This window comes from Phoca vitulina, unplaced genomic scaffold (assembly GCF_004348235.1).
Source record: "Phoca vitulina isolate PV1807 unplaced genomic scaffold, GSC_HSeal_1.0 scaffold126, whole genome shotgun sequence".
NCBI lineage: Eukaryota > Metazoa > Chordata > Mammalia > Carnivora > Phocidae > Phoca > Phoca vitulina.
This window is the reverse complement of record NW_022589829.1, coordinates 1,039,487-1,060,910: the sequence shown is the minus strand read 5'-3', so window position 1 is coordinate 1,060,910 and position 21,424 is coordinate 1,039,487. Positions and strand designations below refer to the sequence as shown.

Sequence of the window (21,424 nt, the reverse complement as noted above, 5' to 3'; positions counted from 1 at the left end):
AGTCACCCTATCCTTTGAAGCTTTGTAGGCAGGCATTGACTTCTCCTCCCTAGCTATGAAGGTCTTAGATGGCATCTTCTTCTAATATAAGGCCGTTTTGTCTACATTGAAAGTGTTTAATGTAGCCACCCTCTTGAACTATCTCAGCTAGACTTTCTGGATCACTTGCTGCAGCTTCTACATCAGCACTTGCTTCTCATCTTGCACTTTTACGTCAGCTTCTTTCCTTAAACCTCACAAACCACCCTCTGGCAGCTTCCAACTTTTCTTCTGCAGCTTCCTCACCTCTCTCAGCCTTCACAGAATTGAAGAGACTTAGGCCCTGGCTCTGGATTAGGCTTTGGCTCAAGGGCTGGTTTGATCTTCTATCCAGACCACTCAAACTTTCTCCATATCAGCAATAAGGCTGTTTCACTTTCTTATCATTATTGTGTTCACTGGAGTAGTACTTTGAATTTCTTTAAGAACTTTTCCTTTGCATTCACAAGTTGGCTAAGTGTTTGGCCCAAGTAGCCTCGCTTTTTGACCTATCTCAATTTCTGACATGCCTTCCTTACTGAGCTTAATCATTTCTAGCTTTTGATTTAAAGTGAGAGACATGCAACTCTTCCTTTCACTTGAACACTTAGAGGCCCCTGTAGGGTTGTTAATTGGCCTAATGTCAGTATTGTTTTGTCTCAGGGAATAGGGATGCCCAAGGAGAGGGAGAGAGATGGGGAATGATCAGTCACTGGAGCAGTCAGAACACACACAATATTTATTGATTAAATTTGCAATCTTATATGTGCACGGTTCATGGCGCCCCAAAACAATTACAATGGTAACGTCAAAGGTCATGATCACAGATCACCTTAACAAATATATGGACTAATATATAATATATATATGTACTATATATATAATATATAAATATATAAACTAATGGAAAAGTTTTACATATTGTGAGAATTACCAAAATGTGACACAGAGACACAAAGTGAGCAAATGCTGTTGGAAAAATGGCGCCGAAAGATTTGCTGGATGTAGGCTTGCCACAGACTTTAAATCTGTAAAAAATGCAGTGTCCATGAAGCACAATAAAGGGAAGCACAATTAAAGGAGGTCTGCCTGGAATCATAAAGAAACGTACTAACAGGAAAGGAATGGGAGAGTAATAAGCACTGTGGAGACCCTTCCAGCAGTTTGGCAGGGCCAGTGCCTGAGGGCTGGGCATCAGGTGGTATGGAAAGATGTCCCTAAGAAGTGCCAGTCACACTAAGGCCTAGTGGAAGCTGCTCCTTAGAGCAAACAGCAAAGGCAAAGACCCTAAAGCAAAAAAAAAAAAAAAAAAAAAAAATAGCTGTATCTGAGTTTTGCAAACAATTCTAGGGTGGTCAGAAGGTGCCGGAACCATGGGCTTTATAGGCCAAGATGGGGATTCAGTGTTTGTTTTTTAAGTGCAATGAGATAGCACTAGAGGTCTCACAGTGGAGGGAAGATATCTCGCTGACTTAAATGTAAAAGATCAGTGTGACTGGCATGTGGAGAAGGGGCTGCGTACAGAGGTAGGCAACACAGGGAGACCCTCAGGGGGGTCTCAGTTCAGAGAGGACAACAGGGATGCTGAAAGGAGTGGTCCGGCTGATTGTAACCCCTTGCTGCTTTTTCACTCTGGCGCAGCTAGGCCTGGAAATGTGTACAGGCTGCTCATTTGCAGGTCTTCTACAACAGCTGGAATATCTAATTTCTCAAATGGTTTCTCTCCTTTTGACGGCTTTGCTTTTAAAATAAACCATGGTACAAACATAAGTCAACAATTATATATAAGAAAAGAATAATCACGTTTATTCCATCCTATAGTCGGTTTGACGGGGACCACCAGTCAGGGTTGGCTTCCTGCCTACGCCTAAAAGGAAATTGGAGGTCTTCTGAAAGGCCCCCTCATCCCAACGCCTTCATTGGTCTACCAGTTAGTCCAAAGTTCCTACAGAACTTTCCAATATGTGCTTCCCAGGGCACTGGGGCCAAGGGAAACAAGTAAGGTTCTGTGGTCAAATAGGTTTGGGAAACTCTGCATGTTATACCAAATTCCTAGACATTCATCATTTGCATTAGATACTAAGTTCTGAACAGTGTCACCATAAAGAACATTTACATTTATATTTAGCCCTGTGTTTCTCAAAAATATCTAATTACAAAACTCTTAGTATCTCACGACCATAAAATGCTGGATTAAGATATTGAACGTTTATATAAAATGAAAATATTTCCCGACAGGAATTACATCATAAAATTCAAAAAGCCCCATGGGAAAGAAAGAGCAGTAGATGATTTACTGAGTATCATTCTCTCTGAGGCACAAAGTCACCCCTGAGATGGCTGGGGTAGCATTTTCCACTCTCTCTTTCTGTGAACAACTGAGTCACATGCCACCAGCGCTGGGACAGACAGCCAAATTCCATATTCTACTCCCTAGGTTCAAAACCAGACCTGGCTAGGATCACAAAGTGAGTGTGTGACAGGACAATATTTAGAATCCAGCTGGTCTACCAAACCCACGGAAACATACTGCCATGGGCACCTTCCCCCCTGCAGTTAAACCCTATCCCGTGCCTTCAGAAACAGGGAGCACAACAGACCTGGAATCTTTGGAATCTTTGTTCTACTTTAATATAAAGTCTGTGACTTTGGGAAAATCACTGGGACTATCTAAAACACAGTGTTTTCACCTATAAAGTAAGACTTAATGCGTACTGTGGAGAGTTTTAAGAATGAATAAGGAGTGATATATGCAAAATACCTGGGACCTAGGACCAGCTGGTCTCTCCTTTAGCTCATTTTTTTCTTTTGCACTCCTCACAGTCACATGCATAAAACACTTATTAAATTTTATTAAAAGATTGAATAAATCAACTATTCCAAACCTTTTTTCATTTTTTCTTTTTTCATACCTAAAGTTTTCCATAGCAAAGGCATATAATAAATTCAATATGTAAAATATCGAGGTTTATATTTTTAAGATTTTATTTATTTGAGAGAGAGCGAGAACAAAGGAGAGCACAAGCTGGGGGAGAGGAAGAGGCACACTCCCCGCTGAGCAGGGAGCCCGACATGGGGCTTGATCCCAGGACCCTGGGATCATGACCCGAGCTGAAGACAGACACTTAACCGACTAAGCCACCCAGGTGCCCCGCATATTGAGGCTTAAAATATGCCAGGCACTTCTAAATTTAATTCTCTGAGCAACTCTATGAGATAGGTCTTATAATTATTCCCATTTTATACATGGGAAAACTGAAGTGCAGAGAGTTCAGTAGCTTGCCCTACGTCACTCAGATCCCATGTTGCAGAGGTGGGATCAGACCAGGGCAGGCTGGCTTCATACCAGATGCTCAGCTACCATTGACCTGGTGACTATTTAACTCTGTGTAGTGACTTTCTATGACAGAGTGTAAAATTGATGGTAAGGTGGAAAAATTAGACAAACAAAGTAGAATGTGAGAAGCACTTTATTTTTTTAAGTAGAATCAAGGCCTGCCTTGATTTGACCCACTCTAGAATGGGTCAGATTAATAGCTGTGACTATATGAAAATATGCAAGATTTTTGCAAAGGTGTTTGAATTCCCCGATTGTGTCAATTAATTGTAGTAAGTAAGGCATGAGTTCTGAGTTAACAAATTATTGTTTGCCACACTGATAAAATATCCAAAGCCTGACTTCATTTATTTGCTCATTCCTTTCTCTCTAGAGAAATTGGCTAACATCTGATGTGTAACATATACAAACAGATTAACATTAACATTAACAAACAGATTCAGAACAACTCTGCACTTTCTGAGTCTTTCTGTTGATTTTTAAGCTTTTATTTGAATTCCAGTTAGTTAACATACAGTGTTGTATTAGTTTCAGGTGGACAATATAGTGATTCAACACTTCCATACATCACCCAATGCTCATCACAACACGTGTGCTCCTCAGTTCCCCCTCCCCTTTGGTAACCATCGGTTTGTTCTCTATAATTAAGAGTCTGTTTCCTAGTTTGCCTCTTTTCTATCTCTTATTTCTTCCCTTTGCTTGTTTTTTTTGTTTCTTAAATGCCACATATGAGTGAAATCATATGGTATTTATCTTTCTCTGACTGACTTATTTCGCTTAGCATTATACTCTTTAGTTCCATCCACATCATTACAAATGGCAAGATTTCACTCTTTTTTATGAGCAATATTCCATTGCATGTGTGTGCGTGCACATGTACATGCACATCTTCTTCATCCATTCATCAGTCGATGGACACTTGGGTTGCTTCCATCTCTTACCTATTGTAAATAATGCTGCATATTCTTTGGGTAAATACCCAGTAGTGTGATTGTTGGATCATAAGGTAGTTCTATTTTTAACTTTCTGAAGAGCCTCCATACTGTTTTCCACAGTGGCTGCATCACTTTGCATTCCCACCAACAGTACATGAGAATTCCTTTTTCTCCACATCCTCACCAACACCTGTTGTTTCTTGTATTGTTGACTTTAGTGTTCTGACAGGTGGGTTTCCACTGATTCTAATATATCACAGGAGATCTGTGAGGAGGCTTATGACGCCTTAACATCTCTTCCTGGAAATTAACAGGATCTGACATTTGTAGTGTACCTGCAAGCTCCACCCTGGAATTCCCTATAAGATTGTATAAGACACCTAATAGAAATGCAAATGTAGCTTCAAACTTTGGGTCAATTATATTAAAATTTCATAAAACTCTGTCTGACTATACTGGGAGCTAAGCTGAAATAGCACAGCCCACTGCCCTAAGTACTAGAAATCCATGTGACACATAATGAAAATGTCTTCTTAGCAGGAGTTTTGACATTATCGAAATTCTTGGCACCCTCATGGTATTTAAAATATCCCCAACAGGTGTACCTGGGTGGCTCAGTCAGTTAAGCATCCGACTCTTGATTTTGGCTCAGGTCCTGATCTCAGTCCTGTGGTCGAGCCCCACGTCGGGCTCCCAGCTCAATGCAGAGTCTACTTGAGATTCTCTCTCCCTCTGCCCCTCCCCCTGCTCATACATGCTCGTACATGCTCTCTCTTGTTCTCTCTCTCTCTCTCAAATAAATAAATAAATCTTTAAAAAAATATATCCTCGGACCATAAGATTGCATAAGATTAAATAATTTAACACAAAAAATATTTATTTATTCTCCTTAATGTCTTTCACTTATTACAAAAATTATTAATTTTTATATTACAGATAAGCACAGAGAACCACATTTGTATTATGTCTTCAAAGTTTTTCTTTAAATTGTGCAAAACATGATAGTCTTTGCTACCGTTTTAGAATTCTCAATATTTGGCTCACCTAACAACTATCATAAAATCATTCATTCTTAAATGATTCTTAAAATATGTCTAAATCAGAAATCTATAATTATTAAATCCATCCAACTACATAAGCCATCCTTAAAGGAATCCTTTAAAAAATACTCTTGGTAGATTAATTTGACACCTAACATATTCGATTTGAAGCAGGCTCTAAAGGCAAAGGAAATTATCCAATTCCACTCAGATTTTTGTAAAATCACCTGTTATCACTTAAACCTCATATTGGGAACACATTCACTCAATTTGAATATCCTAGGAATTACAATTAGGGAAAATTAAGATATCCAAAACTTAAAATATAAGACATTTTACACCTATTAAGTTCAGTGTCTGAAATAACAATAAGAAAAAAAATCAAGAAATAAACTCAAGTATTAAATATACTTGATATACCGATATAGTATACTGATACCTTATAAGACTTGAAAATAAGTTTTACTGCCTTAACATAGCGAGCCTGCGACAAGTCACAGTTGGATAACCTTCATCACTGTCTACCACCATTTAAGATGGATCCACCTCAGTTCCTACCCTTTGCAGATTTTACTAAAGAATTATAACTGAATTGCAGGCACCATGAGCTCCACAGAAATTCACTTTACCATCCCATTGGAAGCAGGCCTGGTCTACTTTTCTCCTCACCAGTCACTGAATTCCCATCCTCAGAAATGCCCTCCTTTTGGTAACAGCTTTTTGCCTACTTGACATCAGGTGCCCCTGAGGGGCAAACACACGCAGTCAATAAAACTTTCTCTTGATGCCTGACCAATTCACAAGGCTCTGAGCCAGAGGAGCCAAGGCCATGATATTCAGGGTCCAGTGTTCAGAAGACAGGTGGGTAGGGAGAGACTCAGGCACGTGGAAGAGAGAGGAAGAGAAACAACAGAACATTCAGGCTAATTAGCCCTTCATTTGTCAGCACTGTGCTAGGCGCTTGACTTACAGCCTTTCATTTACTCCTTACTAGTATTTTTGAGATACATGGGATGTCTGTCTGCCATTTTCCAGGCTGGGAAACTGAGGCTCAGAGAAGCTATACAACTTCAACTTGTCTTCATCTTACCACTAATGAGGAGTTAAGCAAAAGTTTGACTCCTTGTCTGATGAACCCCACAGCCCAGGTTCCTCCCTCATCTGTCACACTGCTGGAAAATTTCTGGAAGCCCATGGAGGAAGGCAGAGGGAAGAGAAGGTGAGGAAATAGTTATTAATGAAGGCAGGCAAGCTCAGCAGGAAGAGGGCAGCTTGTCTGGGCAGGGTCCATTTTTGCCTAGGACAGCTCTAAGTGGAAACCTTGTGACTCTGAGAGTCTATAAACTTTAAAACTCTACTTGATGAGAGATGGCCATACTTTGTGTTTATATAGCCACATGTCAGACCAATCTCTATGACACTCTAGAGATAAATGGTGAGAGTGAAAGAAAACATGTTTGTCCTGGACTCGTGGAAGGAAGACTATCAAGAAGACAAGAGCTGAGGTGCTCAGTGAACGGCATGTTCACAAAGCAACTGCAATTTAATTAGTTTTGATAGAAATACACAAGAATGAGTGTATCCATGACAAAGGCCTTTCATGAACACCTAACAGCTTACTGCCACCATGGAAACACGCACCCCAGGAGCTCAGATACCTCCTGCTGCAGGCAGTGGGGGGTGGTGCACAGCAATCGAGTGAGGACTGCAGCCTGGGGTCAGCACTGAGCTACAAACACCACGGATGACCTGTAAACCTCTCTTATATTTATCCCTCCATGTTTTTTAATGTTTAAGGAGAAAGAAGAAAGTAGGTGACCAAAAAAAAAAAATCTTTCCTTATATTTTCATTGAGAATTGAGATGAAGTGCCAATAATTGAGCCAGAAATCTATTGGTGGGAGGGTCTAAATGGTAATAGTTAGAGAACTTTAAAAATGAGATTTTAAAAAATTGTCAAATTCCTCTTGGCAATTGCCAAAAAAGAAACCTAGAAAGCAATGAAGTCAAAAGCGATAGAGAGAGGTGAGTCAGCAAAAAAACCAGCCATGAGTTTTCTTTGACATTGGAGTAAACAAAAGCCAATGCTATTTCAAGACAGGAAAGACTGGGCACATTTGAAACAGTCTTGGATTACTGTATTATTTGAATGCATTCTGGGAAATGTATAATGGGCGAAGGGCAAGAAAAATTGGCCAGAATCAGAATAAAAAATAATGAAAGAAAGTCATCAAGGACTATTAAAATCACATTTCAAATATGTTCTTTTTAAGAAACTGCATTATATGCATATTCAAATTTATGAACTATGATTATAGTGTGGCTTATACTTGCAAAGATATTCGAAAGGGAGTTTGAGTAGCACACTGTCCCTCTCTGGTAGACCAGCACTACATTTAATTTTTTTTAACTTTAAAAAACTTTTATTTTAAAATAATTTTGGGTTTACATAAGAGTTGCAAAATTAACTCAGAAAGTTCCCATGATTACTTCACCCAGCTTCCCAACATCCTGCATAACCTCAGTATAATTCTCAAAATTGAGAATTAAGTTTAGTATAATATTCTTAACTAAACTGTCGATTTTATTTGGATTTCACCAGTTTACCACTAATATACTTCTTCCATTCCAGGGACCCAATCCAGGATGCCACAATGCATTTAGTTTCCTGTCTTCTTTGTGTTTTCCAATCTGTCAAAGTTCCTTAGTCTCTCCTGTCTTTCATGATTGTGATATTTTTTAATAGCCAGCACTACATTTAAAATGTACTTTCTGGGGCTAGATCTAATATACAAATCGGAGTATTGGAACAGATCACTGATCAGTGTCATAAGGATAATACCTGAGATTTGTTCCCTTCTAGGTAGCAACTTTGTGTGGTCACCCTTATTCTAAAAATAATTGCTCAAAATATTTTGGTATCCAATTTAACAAATGCCTTGAGGGCCTGTGCCATATCCCTTCTGATTAACCTCTATGGTGGGAAATTGTTGCATGTCAAGGGTGGTTTTAGCGTCTGCAAATAGCCCAAGGTGTGCATGAGGTGGGGGGTGTTGACCAAGGCCAAAGTGGGGCAGAGTACTGTAAAAGCCTATGGCAATGCAACAGCAAGAAGGGGACACCTTGAAAATTATTGCTAAAGAGGTTTGTGGTCATTAACAATAAATTCCAGGGAGCTGGAGGTTTCTGGAAAATACTGGCTCCCCAGGAACAAACCCCATTTTATGACTCTCCATCTTCCCGTAGCCTTGTAATCTGACCTTTAACTGTCTCTCCTGCCTGAGGATGACCTACCAGTGGCAGAGTGCTACAGTGAGGTGTCAAGCCTGGCTCCAGCTAGGAAGGCTTCATTACTTATCAGCTGTAGTGACTTCAGACCCCAAAGCCAACAAGAGTCAGGATTCCCCTGGCCAAGCTAATTCAAAAGACTTTTAAAACCATAAGTCTCAAAAGACTGAAAGAGAAGAAGGAGTGGATAGAGGCCTTGAAGTGCCGGAAGCTCACACCCCACAGTATCCCTGCAGCCAGGAGAGAGCAGGGCCAAATAGGGAAGACCCCACCCCCCACGCAGGCTAGGACTCTTATCTACACACATTTGTAGTTTTTGTGCCCCTCCTATGTCCTCATCTGCATAACAGAATGGCCCAGCTAAAATCTCATGAGGTCTGCAATGTCACTGATATGCTACATTTTGTGATAAATTCAACATTTGGCTCAAAATAAATCTTTTCCTGGTTCAAATGTTGTTTATATAATTCTAGGTCTCTACAATTTCATTTAGCTCCAAGTAATAACTCCATGTGTTAGGTTTTCCTTATAGGCATGTCTGACCATAAACGACAGGTGGTAAAATTCCTTTAGTTCTGCAAAGCTACACACAGCCAATTCTAAACCAGATTTGACCACACATTTTGTTGTTCTTTATTATCATCCCCGATGACGATGTGTGTGTGTGATTCTGTGTTGGGAGCAAGGGATGGAGACTCACTGAAATGTCAGGATCACAAAAACCTAAACTCTCCTCCATACCAACTGTTATGAAAAAACCCTCAAATACCTAACATGATACAAAATTATTTTCCTTTCCTTTCCTAACATTTCTTTGAGGTAAAGCGTGAAATGATTTACGTATGATGGCTATTAAGGGCCCAGAACAATTTAGATGTAAAAATTCTGGTGTGTTGATTAAGAAGCAATGCTTTACAGCCATATTTTCTAATATTGAAGAAAAAAAATTATGTGCAGAAATATTACTGTGAGGATCATGAAAATATTTCTCAGGCTTGAGCACCTCATATTCTAGATGATATAATTGAGGAATAGAGAGTTTCTGTGACTTGGCAAAGTCACATAGCTCATTATGAATAGGGTTGAGACTTATTGCTTAGACTTTCAGACCAGAGCCCTTTCCAAAATACTCGCAGTATAGATTCTCCAGCAGGGACACATCCTCCTGTGGCAATGCCAAAGCGGAATGCTGCTAGCAAGCAGGTACAGTCTGGGGAATGCAGAAGGAGAAAAGAAACGGCAGGGGCAGGAACCACTCAATGCTGCACAGATCTATAATTCATTTCTATGGAGCTCTGGTTCAAAATCATCAGCTTGTTAAGGTTCTACACTCTTCCTCCTTCCTGCACCTATGGCCAAAACTGCTAACCGAGCGGATTTGACCACAACAGAAAACAGATCAATTTGTGCGGTTCCAGGAGAGGTGAAAACATTTTAAAAAATCATATGCACTCCAAGGATGATGTTCCAGGCAATCTTTACCATTGTCAAATGCATTTCTCCTTCTCTAGTGACTGCAAAGCAAGTAAAATTTATTCATCCCCATGTTGATCAAATTCACATTTTGAAAGTCAGAGGGCATGTAAATTAGATGGTTGTGAATTTTATATTCAAAGACAGAAAACCCAATGGCTAGAATATGCTAGACCTAACTGAATTTTCCCACTTCTGAGATATTCAAGAGAAAATGTTTAGCCCATGAATTCCTTAATTAATCAATTAGCAAATATTTCTTCAGTATTCACTGGATATTGTAGCCCTCGCTAGACAGCTGAAGTGTAATGACTGGACACAACTCTGCAGCCAAAAAAACATCTAATTCAAAACACATATATATTTTAAAATACCTACTATGTGTTAGGCAATAAGTGAGTGGTAAGGAGATCAAGAAGGATTACAGAGGGTCCCTGAACTTGCAGATACATGGAAGAGAACAATCATACAACTAAGTACAAAATTCTGTGATAATATGAACCAAGTGTCAGGTGAACACAGAGGGAACACTAAATTCTGCCTCGGAAGGAGAATTAAAGAAGGGGAAAAGATGTCACAGATGTCACATTGTTCCAAAGGTAACAATAAACAATGGTGCCTTCCAGCATATATGATGGGAGAATGGGGAGAGGGGCCGTGGGGGTCCAGACAGACAGTACTCAACTTCCAACAGGTCTCATTCCAAAGCTTCTTTGGAATTCCAAATCATCTGCCCATTGAAACTATGCTGCTCTTGATGAGCAGGTCCTCAAACTAGCCTTTGACTAATAGCAATGCCTAATTTCTTTCTATATCACTGTAACAGTGAACCATATTCCCCATTGTTAGCTGAGCTCATTACACCAAACTAAAGATATTTCCCAGATTTCCTTGCAGTTAGGTTGGTAAATAATATTATTAAACTTAAGCTAATGGGATGTGAACAGAAGCGATTCATGCAACTTCCAGGTTGTGTCCTTAGAGGGTGAGGAAGAAGTGTCCCTTCTGTGTTTACTTCCTCCATCCTTCAGCTTGATGTAAACATGGGAACAGATTACCTTCAACCACAGGGATGACTGCAACACCTGCAAGGTAGCAAAGGTGGCTTACCCAGGTAACATCATAGATTATAGTTAACGTACCAGCTTTGAATCACCTACATCTTGACTATCATGTGAGAAATATAAAGTTTATCTTATCTAAGCCTCATTAGCCTGAGAAACCTGTATTTTAAAAAAGACTTGCAAAGAATAGAATCGTCTTTGAGTGAAACTGGCTAAAAGGGTCCTCTGTTGACTGGAGAAAAGAATCTACTTGCTCCCAGGAGAGGAATACAAACTTCCTGGGCTGATAACCAAGCACTGTATGGAATGTAGAATGACAACAGTGGTTTGTCTGATTTGACTGGGGTGAAGCTGGAATGTAACTGATGCTGACAAAAGCTCCATGTTCTGTAGAATCAATTCTGGAGAGCTTTGTGCAGGGCAAGTCACACCTGGCTCAGCACATGGGAAGGATGGAAAGAGGCCAAGAGGCCAAGATGGAGGTTTGAGGTTCTCTAACACTACAGGACACGCAGGATATGAAACCAAGACAACCCTCTGTTGACTGAGATGAAAGAGCAAAGACAAACAGAGGAACATCTATGAACAAGATACTTGATTTGCAAAGCCCTTGCACCTGAGGGTCAATGGCACCAACAGTATCATTGTAAATGTGCAGGTCAAAGAGAGGAGGGAAATCTTGCACTGAGCTCACAAGAGCTGGCTGCAGGAGAAAGATAAAAAGCTTGGTGTTGACCAAACCAAGTCTAAAGGGAGGAGGAGGGGAGTGAGGTAGAGAGCTCAGAGTTGGAAAAAATACTTAAAGAAGAATCCATCTGAATTTGGGTAATAGAATAAATAACTCCTCAAGAGAGTAGTTAATGCACTAACAATGAAATTTTCAAAAAATAAATAAATTTCCAATAGCATCAAAACCAATAAAATAGGAAGAAATTTAACAATAAAATACTAAGAAGATGAAAGATATCTATGCTGAAAATGACGAGATATTGATGAAAGAAATTGAAGGTGACACAAATAAATGGAATGATATCCCATGTTCACGGATTGGAAGAATTAATATTGTTAAAATGTCAATACCACCAAGAGCCATCTATAGATTCAATGCAATCCTTATCAAGATTCCAATAGCATTGTTTACAGAAGTAGATAAAACACTCCTAAAGTTTATATGAAACCACAAAAGATCCTGAATAGCCAAAGAAATCTTGAGAAAGAACAAAGCAGGAGGCATCACGCTTCTTGATTTCAAGTTATACAATAAAGCTATAGTCATAAAAACAGTACAGTATTGGCATAAAAATAGTCAAGCAGACAAACAGAACAGAATTGAGTGACCAGATATAAACCCAAACATACATAGTCAATTAATATTTGATAAGGGAGCCAAGAATTCTCAATGGAGAAAAGACAGTCTCTTTAATAAATGGTCCTGGAAAAACTGGATATGTGAAAGAATGAAATTGAACCCATATCTTATACCATTCATAGAAATTAACTCAAAATGACTGAAGACTAAAAGACAAGACCTGAAGCCATGAAATTTCTAGAAGAAAACCTAAGAACAAAGCTCCTTGACATGAGACTTGGTAATGAATTTTTGGATGTGACACCTAAAGCATAAGGAACAAAACCAAAAATAAACAAGTGGGACTACATCAAACTAAAAAGTTTTTGCACGGAAAAACATCAAAGTGAAATGACAACCTATGGGGAAAATATTGCAAATATTGCAAACCTCATATCTAATAAGGGGTTAATATCCAAACTATATAAAGAACTCCTACAACTCAATAGCTAAAAAACCAAATAACCCAATTAAAAAATGGGCAAAGAACCTGGATAGACATTTTTCCAAAGAAGATACACAAAAGGCCAACAGGTACATGAAAAGATGCTCAACATCACTTATCATCAGGGAAATACAATTTAAAACTACAGTGAGATAGCATCTCACACCCATTAAATAGCTGTCATCAAAAAGACGAGATAACAAATGCTGGCATGGATGTGAAGAAAAGAGAACCCTTGTGACTGTTGGTGGGATTGTAAAATGGTGTGGCCACCATGGAAAATAGTATGAAGGATCCTCAAAAAAATTAAAAATAGAACTACTATATTATCCAGCAATTCCACTTCTGGGAATATATCCAATGATAATGAAAACACTAACTCAGAAAAATATCTGCACCCCCATTTTCATAGCAGCTCTATTTACAATAGCAAAGACATGGGAACAACCTAAGTGTCTTATCGATGGATGAATGTATAAAGAAACATACATATATACACACATACACACACAATGGAATATTATTCTGCCATTAAAAAATTAGGAAATCCTACCATTTGCAACAACATGGATGGACTGCAAGGGCACTATGCTAATTGAAATAAGTCAGATAGAGAAACACAAAATAAATACTGTATAATTTCACTTATATGTGTAATCTAAAAAAAAAAAATGCAGGGGGTGGGAGAGGGAGGGGAATTAGAGGAAGTTGGTCAAAAGATACAACCTTTCAGTTATAAATATTCAAGTACTAGGGATGTAATGGACAGCATGACGACTACAGCTAACCCTGCCATGTGAGATATAGCAAAGGTGTTAAGAGAAGAAATCTTTAGAGTTCCCATCACAAGAATTCATCTCCTTTATTCTTTTCTTCTTTCTGTTCATTTTATGGTATCTATATGAGAAGATAGATGTTAGCTGAACCTACTGTGGTGATCACATCACAATATATGTAAGTCAAGCCATCATGCTGCGTTCCTTTCATTTACACAGGGATGTATGTCAGTTATTTCTCAATAAAACTGGAAAATAAAAATAAAATAAAAAGAGAGAGTAAAGTCTCAGCAACACCTTCACCCCCAGATGACTGGTGAAATTGCAACAGAAAGCTGGAACTAACCACACAGATAGATATAGCAGACCTATTCTTTTTTATAAAATGTATCCAAAATTTGGAATTCACATACCAAAATGTTTAAATATGTCCATCCATAATATCCTCGTTGAAGGTGGAATTATACCTATAAGTACAGCAAATAAGATAATTCAAAAGTGGCAATCAGAAAACTTTACCATCCTGATATGATAAAACAAGGCAAACAAAAAATGTATATTCTGCAAGAGACTTGAAATGCATTTTTGTTATTATATATAGTTTTTTAAAAATCTACCAATAAATAGAAAAGATGTAAAAATTTATGTTATTACTCTTAAATTTCAAAAATGATTTAGCTAAATGCTCCAGGCCCATTAGGATTACTGGATAGGTCACAGTTATGAAATTGTCAAAAATATCTGATGTGCTCTCTCCACAGATACTGAGTATGTATCTTTCTTGATCCTGCCATGTCCTGATGGGTCTGAAAGGCCAAGTGGAGGATCTGGTGAATGTGATAAGTCTCATATATGCTTATCACTTACAGCCAAATACTTTAAAAATGTTTTCCAATACAGCTTTGTGTTTAGCCTCAACTCAATGATATGCTTGTTTTATTGTGTATACCTGATTCCACGTCCTCGAAACAACTGTTTAAATCTACAAATCTTACAAAATTTAATGTTTTACATTATATGTGTTGTATCATCATATTGTTCTCAATCGATTGCTCTTAAATATCCAGGTGTGCCTATACTATTCTAAGTTCTCCTGAATATTTATGGGAAAAGTTATAATATTATATACTGTTACTGTATGACTTCATATACAATTATAGTAGCATAGGAACTAAAAGGAAAATGCCTGTGTAAAAGCAGATAAATAAATAAAATCATATTCAATAAATACCATGAAATTGGTGGTTTAGTGTCAGAAAGTCAAAAGTAAGCACTGTCAGCATAGGTCTATGAAGACCCTATTATTTAACCAGAAGAATGCAATTGTGCAGTAGAATATTGAGCAAAACTGCTGTGAAAAATCCTGATAATTAAAAATTCTCCCACAGGACGCCTGGGTGGCTCAGTTGTTAAGCGTCTGCCTTTGGCTCGGGTCATGATCCCAGGGTCCTGGGATCGAGCCCCACATCGGGCTCCCTGCTTGGCGGGAAGCCTGCTTCTCCCTCTCCCACTCCCCTTGCTTGTGTTCTTGCTCTTGCTATCTCTCTCCCTGTCAAATAAATAAAATCTTAAAAAAAAAAAATTCTCCCACAACACACCCATGCCCACTTTCAATTGCATAATTTGGCTGTAGGAAGGTACAGAGTTGCTTTCATGTGGATCCCACCTACTCATATCAGTATCTTTATGACCCATGTCACCACCTGTTAGTCTTAATTTCTACCAAGACATTCTTCAAGCATCCTGCTCTTCTGCTCATCTACACAAATGCAATAATAATACCTCCCACTTTGAGCACCTGCATAGTGTCAGGCATTATACAAGGTGTGGCTGGGCACACTATCGCACACCTGCCCAAGGAAGGAGGCATTAATAACTCCCTTTTACAGAAAGAAAAGAGAAACAAGCAAAAACAACTCTATGATCACATAGTAAAGGGCAGAGCCAGGAGGAGATCTTTGAAATTGCCAAGTCACAACCTCTTTTCCCCCGAAGGTGAGGTCCAAAGCAGCCTGCTTATCGCCGACTATGAACAAGCATATATTCCCTGTAAAGCAATACGCCCACTGCCAAACCCACAGGCTGGACACATAGCTCCAGCTTCCACAACTCATGCAACAAAATGATCATGTCCATCTGTGTTTACAAAATTATTTTATTTTAGAATTAAACTACATATTTCTAATCCTTCCCACTATTACTTTTCTCCTTTCTGAAAATGATAAATAGTATCTACCTATATAAGACTGAGAAGGTGTAACAGAAAAGAAAGTAACTTTCAGCACTGTTAATGCATCCTTCAACAGCTGAAACCTCCTTCTTCTGAGAGCTATAGCAGGGCATCATCTATAATTCTTGGGGTGTATGTAAGTGTGATTTCGAAATGACACATGCCACATAGGGAGAAATATATTATGCTGTAGAGAAAAAATTATATTTAGATAGACACACCCATACATATTTCAAAAGCGACTCCATGGTTTTGCTCTAATTTTTATCCAATATCTCTAAAGGGAATTTTAGAAATTATTCCAGGTTTTGCACAATTACCCAAGTGTGATTTTTTTTCTCAGAGCACTAGTTGGTTGGTTGATTCTTTTTGTGTGCTCTATAGTCTCCTGTTCTGCTCTGTGCTCTCCTAAGCTCTGGTCACTGCAGTTAAGGGAAGCATAAAGTAGTGATGCCACCGTGGTTCTGCCCCTCCTGGACCAATCTGTTCTGTCCAAGCCAGCTCCCCTCCCCTGCCCTGAAAATGGTTAAACTGGCTCTTTAGGCAAGACATTAGGAAACTCCAAGCAGCACTAGGCAAAATGAATGAATGGGTCAAGTGCATGTGAATTAAAATGTACAAATCCAGTTCTGACCCATGAATAGACTCAAATCATAAAGATGGGCACAGTACAATCACGTTAAAAGAAAAATGAGTGTAAAAGTATTTTTAAAGTACTCAACAATGATCAGATATTATAATTATTAGAGATTTCATAATATTATGGAAGCTTTTGTCTGGTGTTTTTTTTTTCCCCCCATGCATCATTTGTAAGAAAAGAGTCAGAATGGCTACCCAAGTAATCATAAATAATTCTGGAGACCTTTAAAATTTTCAGTTTCTACTGATGTAGGAAAATCTGTCACTGGATATTCATTTTGGATGGTAAACAACATATATATTATATTATATTATATTATATTATATTATATTATATTATATATTATATTATGGTTTCTATTTTGCTTTTAATGCTCAAGAACCACGTAACACCTGCATAAAAGAGGCCTGATTTCACTTCTCACTTCTCCATAAACTTTTTTCTACAGGAAAAAAGAAAAACCTTAAGCATCAGTTTAAACAAAATGGCAGTTAATTTTAATATCTATCGTTAGGCAAAATGGCTAGAGCATACCTGTGCAGAAAAATTTCAACATCAATGTTAGAGAAATGTTTTGTTTTGTTTTTAAATACACAAGCTTCTACAAAGGCCTGACTTTGAAGGTTGCCTTGCCCAGGTATAAAAATAGATGGCTAAAATGTAAAAATTGATTCTAATGGCAAACAGATCATTGCACTCTCCATGACCAGGATATTAGGGAAACCTGAATATTTGATTTAGTAGCACCCTGGGAGTAGGCAGACCTGAAAACCCTCCAATAACCTTGAAAATATCCACTTCTTGTTGAGAATTGAATGCCCAATCAGGCGACACCTACCCAGTCCCTTTTTGTCCCTACAAGTACAATGATTAGAAGGCATCTAGTCGCTGGGAAGTGGGTTGTCTTTCCTAAGCAGCAGCCAACAAGTGAGGGGGTACTCAGGGGATCAGCCCTCCGGCCTTCCCAGGAGTTCTCGCTCTCTTTCAGGCAGGGGAGGAGGTCTGAGGTCCGAGGTCCTTGTGCTTCACCTTCCCTTAGGTCGGCTTTCCACAAGGGTGGGGGAAGCAACAGGCTCCAGACCGAGCTGGGGGCCTCCACAGCACCCCCACCCACCCACATACAGGTAGCCTTCCTTCTGTTAGCCCAGAAGATGCGTGGGAATCCAAAAGCGTAAGCTGGAAAGGGAAGGCGGCCGAGGATCACCTGGGCCGACTCCGGCTTTTCCTGGAGCTATGGAGCAGGACAAGGGGCGCGGGGGGGGGCCTAGCGGCTTGAGTCCCTGGAAGCAGTTATCATTCCAGGAAGGTCAGATCCCGAGGGCAAGCCACTGCGCTGGGCCCACCGGGCGCCGAGGAACAAGTCAGAGGGCGGGAGTCAGAGGCCGGGCGGTGCCGGGACCCAGTCCGCGGGCAGCGCTCCCCGCTCCGCCCTGCACCCCTGGGAGCCCCCGCGGAGGGCTGGAGTCGCGGCTGGCGCCTCGAGCCTCGGAGCGCGGGAGCTGGGAGTGCGGTGGGCCCCTGCCCCTCTGGAGGGCAGAGCTCAGAGCAGTCCCACTGATAGGACTTTGCGGTGTAGACCACCAGTGATTAGACAGAATGACATAGCCCGGGCCCCTGCAGCCGCGGAGCATCCCGTGCGGCCGAGCTGGCTTCCGCAAGGGCCGAAGCTCAGGGCGAGGTGGGTGGCCAACAGCGGGTAATCCCTGCTGTCACAACACTCAGGTCAGACTGGACTGAGCGGGCAGCAGGTAACCACCTGCCCAGTTCTTCCAACAGTCGCCGCGAGCTGCTACCCGGAGAGGAGGCGGGGAGGGGAAAAAGGCTGGGGTTGGGGAAGAAGTGGGGATGGTGAGGTGCGGAGAGAGGAAGAGAGTGCCTTCTGACCCTCGTGCCACTCCCCAGGCCTCCTGCCCCGTCGGCACGGACAACCACAAATCGGCCTTCAGACTGAAAGCCCTTTGTTAACTCAGGCTTTGGCTTCCACTGGGCAAACAGTAAAGGAGCCAGGCACGGTGCCAGGTGCTTCAGATACTCAGACGATTCCCCAGACCGTATGTACGTAAGGCACCAGAAGTATCCCGGCGCTCTTTTCCCCCACAGCGCTCTCCCAGAGCCTTTTCCGTTTTGAAACTTAAGCAAACTGGCAGAGAGAGACGTCCACGTAAACTCCGTGGACGCTGCGATGCTCACCTCCATGCGCGGTTAAGGATGAAGATGCCCGCAAAATGGTCCTGCCTGGAAACTCAAATGGCAGAGAAAGACCAGCACGTGCGCCCCGAGCCCTCCAGCTGCCGAGGACCTTGTGTCTTCGCCAGGGACTATTTTCACTCTGAAAGCCTTCTCTGGTTTTCCGCGGAGGCTTCTGACACCTTAATACTCGACTACAAAATCCTCCCAAGTAGCTGGGATTAGACCCTCAGGAAACACTCTAGAGCCCCCCTGTCTATTACCTGCGCAAATAAAAACACTCAGCACAGGTGTGATCTTGAGTCCTCAACCTCTAGCAAACTGCAGAAAGGTGGCTTTTTCTGCGAAGGCCACGCTTTCTTTGTAAATGCAGCTGCTGCTTGGTAAAAGGTGTTCTGTTTTCTAGCTCTGGTGGGGGAAGCGAAAAGTAAGGCGCTGTCAGTCATTCCTAGAAGTGGGATTCAGTGTAACAGGCACCTTCTATTAGAGGAGAAACTCAGAAACTCTCAATCCAGGCAGGATGCCAGTCTTTAGACCTGAGACCCAGTCGCTTTTAAAGCCCCGCCGGCCCTATAGAAATAGTGAGATCCTTTACTGGGAGTCCAAGAGGCTCCCTTCTGGCCTTCCCTTAACCCTCACCGGTCCCAGGGAGTCGCAGTCCGGCTCTCTAACCCTTTAAAGATTTGTAAGGGCGGACGCCTGGACGGCGGAACTGCGTCTTTGGTCCTCTGGGGCCCCAGCATCCAGCGCTTTTGTTGTAGGGGCTTTTGTGGAATAAAAGAAAAGTAAGCAACGTGAGGGCACTGTTTCCCTGTACCTTCTAACTTCTTTTCTTTTTAGAATGGCCAGAGTCCTTCACTTCTTTCCTCACAGTTGCTGGGATACGGGGCGGGGGCGAAATGGCTTCGGTACCGTCTGGATACACCAGGTGCTGTGCGTCTGCGGACAGGGGCGCGGAGGGGACTCTGGTTCGACGCCGCACTGTACCTGGGAAGGCAGTCTGCAACCGCCTTCCAGAAAGATTTGCATCCTTTGTGCACAAGTCAATACTCCACGAAAAGAAATTCCACGTGTAACTAAGTTCAGCACAAGAGTCTTGAGCACATACCAATCCTGGCCGCCAGAACCCTGTACGGTTCTGAGAGACCCCGGTCGTGCGCCCCAGCGCGGGAAGGGAGAGTGCCCAGCTGCGGCACTCGCGACAGCACGCGTCTGACTCCCCTGGTACAGGAACAGTGGCGCGGGCTTCCCCAACCGAGTTCCCGAGCACTAGAGCCCTTAACTTAGGTTTACTCGGAAGCCTGGCCCCCTCCCCAGGCGCCCCCTTTAGCCTCCCCAAGTAACCTCGGCGAGCGGACCACACTTACCTACTGCCAGGCAGATGGGGAGCAGCAGCCTGAAGATGAGCCCGCACACCACTTCCGAAGCCATCGCGTCGGTCCGGCGAGTCCAAGCAGAGGGGCGAATTTCGAGGGTCCCTAAGACTGGGGCGCCAGGTCCATGTCCACCTAGGGCCTCGGGCGGCGGGCGGCTCGCAGCCGACCCGGCATCGCCTCGCAGAGGGCCGCCGCGCTGTTCTCCCCGAGGGCGCGCTCCCCGGGCCGTGGGCCACCCCTCACCGGGCTCTCGCTCGCCCCTGGCAGGTCTCTCAGCCGCCCTTGGCCGGTCTCTCCGCGGCGCCTCGCCGGGCGCTCGGCCGCCCCTAACCAGGCTCTAGGTAGCCCCCTCGCCAAGCGCCCGACCCCCCCACGGCCGGCCCATGAAGTGTGGAATCCCCAACCCGGTGGCGGCGGCCTCTTCAGTGGGTGGCCGGGGCCAGAGTCGTGGACTGGGGCACTCCGGGAGGGTCCCGGGGGGGCGGCGCGGCGAGGAAAGGGGGCAGGAAGGGCGTGTTGTCCTTTAGCCCGGCTCCTGGGGCGTCGCTCAGGGGCGGGAGGGGAGTTTTCTTCCCGGAACCCCCACTGGAGGTGAGAGCCAACGTGCCTTTGCTGCCGGGCGCCGGCCCCCTGCCCACGCAGGCTGCGGCGCGCCGCCCTCTGCCCGGACTCTCGGAGCTGCCCGAGGTCCCGAGCCGCACCGCGGCGGCTCCTCGAGCGGCGGCGCAGCTCAGCCTCTGCGCCCCCCAGCTTCGTGCGGGAGAGACCCGGGTGGGAGCGGCCAGGCGCGCAGAACCATCCCCGACTGTGCGGGGCTCGAGCTATCGGTCCGGGGGTGGCGCTGCGAGTCCCTCCCTCACTAGGAGGAATCGTGCGAGCGTGGGCAGAAATCGAGACGAAAGCACACAGCCAGTGGGTCCGGCTCCAATTCCCTCCTCCACGGCCTCAACTTAAAAAAAAAAAATAAAATGAAATGAAAACCAAACGCCGTCCGGATGCCAGCTCGCCCCCCGCCCGCCGCGGTGCAGCCTCGCCCAGGCGGCGCAGCCCCGGCTCCACTTCTCCACCTTCAATGAAACTTTCGAAGCCTCACTCGGGGACGGGCGTGCCCCCGAACCAATGGGACCGCGGCTCCGGAGCCGGCGCGCGGGGAGGCCGGCCCCGCGCTGCAGCTCGGGAGGCGGGCGCCGAGCACGGACGCGGCGAGCGCGCCCCCACCCGCGGCGCCGGCGCGCAGGCAGAAGCGCGGCCTCTCCCGCGGGCTGGAC

At 43.0% G+C, this 21,424-nt stretch overlaps 1 protein-coding gene across 2 annotated transcripts in view; it reads right to left on the bottom strand.

The window, feature by feature from the left end:
* PIEZO2 (piezo type mechanosensitive ion channel component 2) overlaps positions 1–21,201 on the bottom strand; it is a 505,679-nt gene extending 484,478 nt beyond the window's left edge. For both annotated transcript variants that reach the window (XM_032399040.1, XM_032399041.1), the window contains exon 1: positions 20,148–21,201. In XM_032399040.1, the coding sequence (XP_032254931.1) occupies positions 20,148–20,211 (64 nt within the window). In that variant the 5' untranslated portion in view covers positions 20,212–21,201. The remainder of the gene's footprint in view (positions 1–20,147) is intronic.
* Positions 21,202–21,424: the final 223 nt, after the last annotated feature.